The following is a 10835-nucleotide window of genomic DNA, read 5'->3' on the forward strand; positions in this document are numbered from 1 at the left end:
TAGGTAGGTAGGTAGGTAGGTAGGTAGGTAGGTAGGTAGATAGATAGATAGATAGATAGATAGATAGATAGATAGATAGATAGATAGATAGATAGATAGATAGATAGATAGATAGATAGATAGATAGCAAGCAAAGGACACAGCATAAAATACATAGATCCAAATAGGTACAGATACTAAATGACTAACATTTTAGAACACAGACAAGTTAAAATCAACTCACACAGTGTCAAAAGCAAGGGAATAAAAGTGAGTTTTTAAAAAAGACTTAAAAACAGTGAGAGAGGGAGCCTGCCTGACATGCAGGTGTAACTCATTTCACAGTTTTGGACTTGCAACAGAGAAGGTCCGGTCACATCTGAGCTTAAAACGAGTGACTGGAACCAATAAAAGTATCTGGTCTCCTGACCTCAGAGAGCACTGTGGGAGATATGGCTGCAGCAGATCAGTGAGATAAGAAGGAGCAGAACTGTTCAGAGATTTTAAAACATACAGAAGGATTTTTAAATGAATTCAAAAGTGAACCGGGAGCCAGTATAGGGAGGCCAGAACTGGAGTAATGTGCTCGATTTTGCCTGTACCAGTTAAAAATCAAGCTGGAGCATTTTGGACCAGTTGTAAACGTGCAGTGGAGGTCTGACTGATTCCAAACCCAAAAGCATTGCAGTAATCAAGCCTGGGTGTTATGAAAGCATGTATTACCATCTCAAGTTTATTTTAGGACAGTATGAGAATAACACTGCGTCCAAAAGTTGAGGTACATCTGATGATTATTTCTGAAGTTTTTGTAAAATTTGGGATATTTTAGTACCAGGCAGGCAAGTAAAAACCTTACTGTCCGCCTTTGCTGTTCAGCAACTGGTCTCACAAAAGCAAGTAATTTAATACTCTCAAGATAATGCCATGTGTAATAATGTTATAAAATATTATATATGAATTAATCCACCATGCCGTAGTCCCATCAGCAATAATCCGCTCTAAAGATGAATCGTGGCGGCTCGTTTATTGTTCTGAGCCCCTGACACCCAACTCCTGTTCCTATCCTAAATGTTAACCCCTGCAAGGTCAGCTTTGTCTCGGCTCGCTCTTAGACCAGCAAAGAGATCTGCCAAACGTTTGTGGAGCGGTTATGTGTCCTTCAGGATTGGGTTTCAAGTTCCCTTTAGTCTGTGCTCACTCAATCAAAAAGTTAAGATGATCCATTTGTTTAACACACAGGCCCATTCAGTTGCGCTCAAGGGAGCAAAGGAAGAATGGTGGAAGAGGGTGAGAGGGGCATGGGGGCAGAAGTAGCACCCCCCACCCCCAAATCAAACCTTGGGAGAAAAGTGGGAAGTAGGTGACCCGTCTTAAAAGTGTGGGAGGAGATAAGAGTTCCTCCTTCTGTTCTGAGAGACGTCTGTTTGTACTAACTTGGTTTTATCGCTGGAGAAAAGAGTCTGGGCCGTTTTGGGGGTCACTGAGGAGGAACCAACTCCTGCATGACTGGTTTACGTATAAAACCAATGATGGTGTCACTTTCCCATCATGAGCGGGTTTGTTTGTATACAAAAATAATAAAAAAGTTAAATATCAAGAACCACAGGACACATTTTAATGACGCCTTCATGATCACTGGATGTGCAGCTCCAAATGACAGCCACAGACGATTAAAATTAAAAAACACAAAACTGGCTACAGGATGGGGTAGAGGTGGGGCAGCCAATTTGGATCCCGAAAGTCCCAGGTTCGATCCCCAGCCATTCCAGAAGTGGGGGAGTGGTGGCGCAGAGGTTAGAGAGGTGGGCTTGTGATCCGAAGATCGCCGGTTCACGCCCCGGCCCCGACAACATCAAAAAATTGTGGGTGGGGTAGGTGAAAAACCCACACTTGCCCCCACCCTCATTCGCCCCACTCTGGGCCCATGAGCAAGGCCCTTAACCCCCACCATGTGCTCCCTAAACAGGTCTCTCTTGAAAATGAGTTCTCGTGGCTCAATGAGACTAACCTGTATAAATAAAGGCTAAATGAGAAAAAATAAAAATAAAAATTCCCACATATCGTTGTGTCTCTGAGCAAGACACCTAATCCTTAATTGCTCCCTGGGCGTTTATTTAACTGCCCACTGCTCCACCTGAGTGTATCCCAGGTGCGATGGATTAAATGCAAAGAACTAATTTTGCCATGTATGGAAACATACAATGATGACAACACATATCATTTTACTTTTATTTTACTAAATAAGTCCGTTTCACAGATACTGAATTAAAATTGGGTGTAGTGGCAGCTCAAACTACCACAGCAGATACTCCAAACACTCCACATTACACAACGTCTTTGCTTAAAACCTTGTCACTAACATTTGGCATCAACCCTGTCTGTCTGTTGGCAAGACATTGTTAACAAACAACCATCTTTACCCACTGGTCCTTTCTGGGTCGTATGGAGCTGGTGCTTATCTCCAGCAGTCACTGTGCGAGAGACAGGGGACACCCTGGACAGGTGTCTAGTCCTTCACAGGGACACGTAGAGACAAGAGAGACAAACAACCATTCAGTCTCCCACTCTCACCTAGGGACAATTTAGTTACCAGTCAGACTAACGTGCATGTTTTTGGTCTGTGGGAGGAAATCGGAGTACCCGGAGAAAACCCACGCAGCACGGAGAGAACATGCAAACTCCACCCAGAAAGGGTGGGAGGCAAACCTGCGACTTTCTCACTAAGAGATGTCAGCTCTAACCACTGATCTACTGTGCTGCCCCGGTTAAAAACAACTTTAGTGAAAATTTCTTAGAATAAAATACCAAGAGTTTGATTTCAAAACTCCTTTGACGAGTGAAGGCGTTAGCAAATTCAACCAAATTGCCACTAAAATCAAAACGTTTGTGTATCTAAATATAATAAATACCACTACCATACAACAATAATTGGAGGTTGGTCCAATTAGTTGAAGTGAAAGCACTTGGAAACCCTAATTCTTACAAAAACTCCATACATTTAAAGACAGAACACGTTTTCATGTCAATACGGCCTAACTAACATCTATAGCGTAAAATATATCATCATATTACATAACAAAACAAAGTTAAAGGAAAATGAACAAATATCTGAGTGAATTACCTGTTTGATATTTAAAACATATATTCCAGCATCAATCGTTTTAACACAGGCACTATGAGCCTTGGACACATTCATCAGCTCTCTTTCTTGGCTGCTTTTCCTTTTTTTTTGTGCACTGATGCAATCTGAAAAATGTGGGCCACAGCCATATATTGACCTCAACAAGAGGCCACCTGTCAGGAAAAAGCTGGGAACTCCAGTCGTAATTCCATATTTCAACTTTTATCAGTTAAAAAGCCTTTTTAGTGACCCACCATCTGCTCCTTGCGGACAGCAGGCATCAGTTACAATCGACTGTTGTGCAGGAAGATTGTTCAAGTCTCCTAAAAGTAATAAATATGCTACTCTAAAACAAAAACAGGATTACAATGCTTCACTTTAGATGTATAGATATGGAGTCAAAAAGCCCTGCAACAAAGTACGATATGTCTTCTGGGGTGTTTTGTTGGCTCTTTGTTGCGAGTCTTTCACAGTGAGCATGACTTGTGAGTGCAAAGGAGTTCACAGGTGCCAGGTACTGCAGCTGGATGGGGAGGAGGTTAGTGAGGGACAGGAAGGGGGGTAGAATTGGCAAAGGCTCATGGGAAAAATTGGATCTGCTTCCACTCAAGCTTCAACAAGCAGCGAGAAAACTTCGCCTCTGCGCATCTGTGACTGAGCAGAGGCGTTCAAGACGGGCAATTTTAGCGCTGTGAGTCAGCTGTTATGAGCAAAATATCTGCAGGGGAGCAAAGCTGAACGGTGCTTCAAAGAGCTTGTTGCTGACCATCAATTAACTCATTTTCCATATTTGATTTGGAAAGAGTGGAAAAATCTGTGCCAAGTGGTTCTACTCTAGGTTGTATGAAAACGAATCGGATACTTTAGAACAAAGTCTTCCAGATGCTTCCCCGTGTTCAGTGTGCTCAGCCCTTTGCTTTAGGAGATTCAGTTAATTAGTTTTAATTCCACACGGCCAACAGTTATTGCTGATTTGCAGAATAGCAAAGCAAAAACTTTCTTTTGAACCATATTAAACAAAACCGTGACATATTAGAACATCAAAGTGAAAACAGCCCTGACCCCGTCAGAAAACGCCTCTGCAAGGTCATCTATTTCAACAAGCTCTGATCCATCTCCATCACTAATGGGGGGGCTTCCAAATGTCACCACTCCTGTGCTAGATAAACAGAGAGCACCACCGCCAAACAAAGCGTGGCCAACAGTCCAACAGGACTGGGGGAATCTGCGGGACAGTGCTGGTGGGGGGTGCAAGATTTTAGTTCACACAGTAAAAAAGTTTTTAATCAGTTTGCCTTAACTAGTGCTCATAACCAAAACAACATAAGAAAACAGCTTCATGAACATCCTGATGCATGCTCAATAATCCAGGTAGAAACATCTAACAAACTTAAATCAGGTCCTCTGGATGGATTAAAAAAATACTTTGTTGAAACGTTTCGTCTTTTACCCAAAAGACTTTGTCGGTCTGAGGAGCTGCACTAAACTCAGTCTTATAAGCAGCACCTTTTCATAGTGGATCCACCAGTTCGTTAGAGTCAGCCAAAACTAGCTGTACTCATGATAAAAGAGGACCATCAGCCTCACAACCAGTTAGGTGCCCTGAGTGCTGCTTGCTATTCACAGGAGACAGAGTGATACTAGCAATACCAGCATTGTGAGAGGGGGACAGTTGGACATGGAGGCCTCCGCCCTTGTTTAAAGATCGACGGTTTCTCAGAGAGAGGGCAGGGGAGGAGGCTTCCATGTCCATTTGTCACTTTCTTACAATGCTGTTATTGCTAGTTTCACTCAGCCCTCTGTGAATAGCAAGTGGCCGTCAGGTCACTAACGATTGGTCATTAGGCTGATGGTCCTCCTTTTTCATGTGAACAGCTAGTTTGGGTGTCATCAGCAAGCTGGTTGATCCACTATGAGAAGGTGCTGCTTATAAGACTGAGTTTACTGCAGCTCCTCAGACTGAAGAAATGGATAAAAGATGAAACGTTTCAACAATTTTATTTGTATCTGTCCAAAGGACCTGACTTAACTTTGTCAGCTTAATGAACATTTATAATAATGTGTTGTCATCATTGTATGTTCCCATACAATGGTGAAATTGTCTCTCTGCATTTAACCCATCCACCCCCAAGTGCTGCAGTGGCCAGCTATTGAAGGCGCCCGGGGAGCAATCGGGGATAGGGTGTTCTGTTCAGAGACACCACGGGATGTGCAATGACTGGGGATCGAACCTGGGACTTTCGGGTCCAGAGTCGGATGCCCTGCCTCTACCCCATCTTGGCCCTCATGCATCTATCCATCTCTGATGAGCACCAGGAAATATTAATGGACGTTTCTCTATCAAACGCATTGATTGCCAGTTGCATTAAATTTTAATTTACCTACTTCACCAACATTTGAGCACCTAAAAACTCAAAGGAATGGTGCAGTCCTAACTGAAAAAGTTTTCTTTAAACAACACAACAGAGGTTCATGTTTCTATTCACTGCCAGTCAAAGTGGAGCGCTTAAACACCCAGATGTGTTGCTCCACTCTCATGTTAAACACCTTCCTCTTGTTTGGCCAGGACTTAAATTATCAGCAGATTTACTGTTTGCTTACATTAACAATCCTCCTGTCTGTGTGCACAGACTGTATATTATGGATCTGAGTCCACTGATCAGATTCTCAGCACGCGCTGTGGCTCTGATTGTGATTAACTCTTAACCAGTCATCATTCATCATTCCCTAAATTTAACCCAGTCAGTAGGAGTATAGAGTAAGACATGACTTGCAGTTTTCAGCCATTGTTACGCTGAATACAGCAGGTTTATGAGGTGCAGTACACTAGAAAGTAAAAATACACTGAAGATGAACATTTAGACTCCTTTGTGGGTTTAAACTACTAGCTGACATGTTAAGTGAGGATGCACAAAAGTTCTTCCATACCATACTTGCCCCCATCATCCCCGTTGGCGTTGATTTTCTTTCCCAAGATCTGAACATGTTTGCCCGTGGTTCTGCTGTAGAGCTGATAGATGCGGACCTGCTTCCGGCTCAGGTCGTCTGGGTTTCTTGTGTGGTTCTCGATGTAAAACCTAAAGTCAGCAGTGCTCTGCTGGGATTCCTGCACAGAGGAGTGAGACAGGAGCGTGAGGAGAGGCAGACAGGGAGATCGTCACAGCGCAGGTGTTGATTGTGATGTGTGCTCTGTGTTTTATGGGTTCTACGTCAAAGACGTTTGTGCTTCAGGGCTTACAAATGGAAATAATAACCCTAAAAGAAAACTGTGGTGGTGCCATTTGCTTTAATGTTTTACATGCCGTGCATTACAAGGAGCTAAATACATTACAAGGCATTCTAATGAAGTCAACGTCTGAGTAAAAATCCAGCAGAAGATGTAAGTAACTATGCGCTGGTTCTTATTGAGACAGAATATAATGTGCCCCGAGCATTACTGAGAAACCTGTACTCCATTTCCACAAGCAACCAAGCCACTAGCAATTATACACCTGAAGCATCCAGACCTGTTGCACTATCATCAAGCAAATATCTGCCTGAAGGCCAAACAGAGTCCATAAATTAGAAAACTCGGCAGGTGGAGGGCTCCACTGAGAAAGAAGGAAGTATCTCACGTCAGGAAAGTGTTTTTTATTTTGTATAAAACTGCACAAATCTGCATTCCATATCTTCACAACTTATTGTTTATGAACCAACTACAACCTGACAAAAGGAAAAAGGAAACTGCACTTTCAGTTGTACTTTTTTTTTAAAGGCAACATATACTTTCAGAAGCCCTGGAATTTCAGTGCAGGCCAAGATCTGATCTCCCAGCTGTATGGTGTGGTAATTGCACAGTAATTGCTTTTTATGTGGTTGTTCTCAGCTGGCTAATTACACAGGCATTACATACCCTGAGTCCTTGTTAATCTGCCTTCTAATGACACGTAGCAAACATGATGGTATATATGGTGGCTTCACATGAACAAATCCTTTAAATCAGAGACAAAAGACAAGCAGCCTCTGCAAATCAGCGCGCTGCTCTGCTCCTCGCATACCTCTTCTGAACCAGATGTCATACAGGTTTCCCCAAGAATGTTCCAGCAGGTTCTTTAAGAGGCCCAAAAGCCCAGCTTATGCTTTCTCCACCAAATGAAACTCGGTGAACTGAAGGCATGTCGAGGAGTTGACTTGTGCAGGTGCACTGGGACGCGTCAACACAGGACAAAAATAAAACTTTCCTTACTGTTTCTACAAATGTCTCCATCCACACCAAACACAGAAAATGACCAAAATGCTGCAGTAACAATACGAGGCCTGAATGTGGTGCTGTAACAAGAATATACTTGAAAGAAACACTGAAGCAGATGTAAACACAACAATCAGGGTGATTTGTCCTCAAACCTTCATGTCAAGCACCAACGGCCATAACAGCTAAACAAGGAGGACAAGCATGCAGGAACCAAACATGTAATACTGAAATGTGTCCAAAAACAAGCAGTTCAAGCCAAACTATCCAGAAATGTGTTCAAAGCTGCTCGTCCGTTGTCAGACATGAACCTCAAAGCTGACAAGCAAAGAAAAGAAGCTACGGCACAACACAACACTGAGCCGCTGAGGGATTTATCCCAAATCTTCCCCTCTCTAAACAAATATGAAGGTGTCTTTGGGAGACAGTGGGATTTCATCTGAATGGAGAGGCAAGCCTAAGCACATGGGCGAGGTGAACGCTGCAGTGACAGAGGTGTAGTTTTTATCACGCGTCTCTTTTCCTCAAAAGAATGAAAACGGAAATAGTTTCAACTTCAAACGTGGAGCAGGCGTCAGCTGAGCTGTTGCATCTAAGATACGCCGCACTATCTTCTTAAAACAGACGGGTGGGATCCACGAAATCACACACACACGATGGCAGTACAAAACCTTCCAAACTTTGATTCATTCCTCCCTTTACATTTTTATTGAATAGTTTATAACTTATTAGAATATTCTATTATTTTTAAAATCACAAACTATAATGTTCATTTTATTAAAACGGGACGCAACAAAGTGAAACTGTTTTAATGCCAGGCATTAAAGAGGCAATAAAGATATTTTTATTATTGATATAGTTATTAAACTAACTCCATTTTGTAACGATAAGCCTTTTTAAAAAATAAATCCATATTCCTAACTTCTTATACAAAACTTTAATACTCAGATTTAATCAGATTTAAACATCTAAAGAAATTACATTATAAAAAGGACTTTCAAATAAATGTAGGGTTTTCAATATGTGTGTTTTTTACCTTGTTTGACCTGTATTTTCATTACTTTTATGTATTTTTGTGCTTATGTATTTAATGGAAATTTAGCTGAAAAATTAGCAAAAGGCACCCAAGATTATCCCAAACATTTCCTGCAATTTCTGTGTTCAAAATATGCATTAATAATACATTTTCCTGTTAAATTTAGTTTAAAATTACATTTTAAAAACAGCTGATTACGCCGCCTGTGAGATGTTTAACTGTACAGAAATAGATTACAGATTAAAACCAGCCACTTCCTGTTTTCCTTTTATTGTTAATCCCAAAGATCGTCCACAATATTTATTTAGAAAATATAAGTAAATTGCTGCCAGCCTGTTGGGCAACAGGCTGATCAGTAGCTCTGAGATAAGCCTGTCCAAAGTAAATCCTTTCAATTAGCTGAGTGGCTCCTGCCAGTAATTAAGTTCAAAGTCAGACAAAAGTAAAATCTGAGGAAATGTGACGTCATCTCATGAAATTTCACCTGCAGGGCCCGAAATATTTACAGCACAACTGTACTTTTAAAATCCTGAAAGCTGACAAGAAATTATTCTATTTTCTGCCATTCATATATATATTTTTTTTCCGGATCGTAAATGAATTACTGTATGATAAAATGACGTCATTGGCTCATATCGGGAACCCCATTATTTCATCATTACATCACGAGCACAAAATCAAAATGAGAGTAAACGTACCTGTAGCTGGAAATAGAGCACCAGAAAATGTAAACACCTAAGAGGGAAGAAGAGAGGAAGGGTGGGGGTGAATCACACGCAATTACACGAAAAATCCACGCAGCCTACCTGCGTGACACCAACGCACAAATATGACGTTTTTGGCGACTTCTATTGGTGAGAATGCGCGAGTTTAAGTGAAACAGAGATGTGGGACACTTACAGGTAAATGAACCTCGAAGGCAGCAGAGACATCTTGGCTTTCAGCTGAAATACACCTGCTTCCACGGACCTGCTTCCACGGGTCCCGAGCCCAGGAAGGGTTGCTCAAACCGCCCTCCTCTCGTTTCTCTGGCTCTCGAGCTTCCGCACCGCTGCGCGTCTTTTACGCACGCAGCTCCGGGGGGAAGCGACACATTGGATCCCAGTGTGAGGACGGGTGACGGGAAAGCAGCAGCACAGTTACGGAGAGCAACATCTGGCGCTTCCTTGTTGGGGAAAAGAACCACAAGACTTTTTTAGTCTCCTCTGTTCCTCCGCAGATGAGAAGTCCTCCGTGAACTGGTGCCAAGAGTAAAATGGAATCACTTCACGAGAGCTCAAAAGAAAAAAAAAAGTGTTTCTTAAAATGTATCCATTGAATTTTACGCACTAACGTCCCCCAAAAAACTCCCCTGCTCCTCCAGAAATCACAGGCTCCCCACCTCCGTCCGTACCTGTGGGGGATTTTTACACCTTGAAATGATCATTTTATTCTGCCAAGGGCTGATGCTGGAAAAATCAAACGATTTCAAACATGAGTTCCTCAGAAGACAAGTCGAGCAGACGAACTTATCCAAGTTCTAGATATTTTTTTGTTTTTTTTAAAGTTGAGCCTCAGCAGCAGATCCCTGGAGAGATTCGAGGCTGGTGATGGCGCAGCACTGCCTGTCAGTGGTGTTTGTGCGTCTGCAGCTTCCCTCTTGGGCACGGAGGCTTTTTTTGGTTGTTGGTGGGTGGAAACATGTCAGCGGTTTGCACCTGATAGGGTGATCCTGCAGAGACCATCAGCTTGGAGACATTCTCTGTTTTCTTGCTCCTGATGGGCACAGTGCGCAGCATCAAGGACTTCAGGGAAACTTTTTTTTTTTTTGAAAGTCGAACTTTTTTCTGTGACTACCTTAAAAAAATAATCACATTTGAATGAAAACATCCGTGTCTGACAATCTGATTTTAAAACTTTTTACGCACGAAAATGCGTAAAATACACAATCGGTGCGTAAAAACATGTTTTATTTCAGTTAAACTTATCTTGTCAGGATTAGTAGAATCAGTGGAGCGTTTTGTGAATTGTCCTCTTTTGGACAAGATTCAAAAGCAGGATGTTGTTCTGTTTGTTTTTTCTAACTATGCGCCATAACTTAACCCGACATTTAAATACAAGAGAGGTGCGAATTTGTTTACGAGTTCCTCAGAGTTTGGCAGCACTAAACTAGGCCCACATCATAAAAATGAGAGGAAAACGATCCCATCGTGGTTCGATTTTATTGTCCCATTAAAGCTGGATCCTCGGGATTCCTCCTTCATTGACATTTAAAGTGATTCTAAATAATTACATACATGTTTCTGTGCAGGGGATCCTGCAGCTGCTGAGCAACAAGACAACCATTACTCATTTTCTCTTATTTGCAAGCATATTTAAAAAAAGAATTCAGGTTCTTTTTTCTGGCTTTAAGTGAGTTTATCTCCTGTGATTCATTAAGAGCCCTTGATCCTGTCAATAATCCCTGCAACCCAACTAATGTAAATGTTCCT

At 41.9% G+C, this 10835-nt stretch overlaps 1 protein-coding gene across 1 annotated transcript in view; it reads right to left on the reverse strand.

Annotated features, from left to right (window-relative positions):
• The window catches only part of fgf24 (fibroblast growth factor 24), a 12094-nt gene extending 2768 nt beyond the window's left edge, over positions 1-9326 (reverse strand). The window contains exons 1-3 of the mRNA XM_037675610.1: positions 9265-9326; positions 9063-9099; positions 6029-6206 (exon numbers count right to left, since the gene is read on the reverse strand). Coding sequence (XP_037531538.1) covers positions 6029-6206; positions 9063-9099; positions 9265-9296 — 247 coding nt within the window. The 5' untranslated portion in view covers positions 9297-9326. The remainder of the gene's footprint in view (positions 1-6028; positions 6207-9062; positions 9100-9264) is intronic.
• Between the last annotated feature and the right edge of the window lie 1509 nt (positions 9327-10835).

The sequence above is a fragment of the Nematolebias whitei genome, chromosome 4, assembly GCF_014905685.2.
Source record: "Nematolebias whitei isolate Nwh7 chromosome 4, NemWhi1, whole genome shotgun sequence".
In the NCBI taxonomy this organism is placed as follows: Eukaryota; Metazoa; Chordata; class Actinopteri; order Cyprinodontiformes; family Rivulidae; genus Nematolebias; species Nematolebias whitei.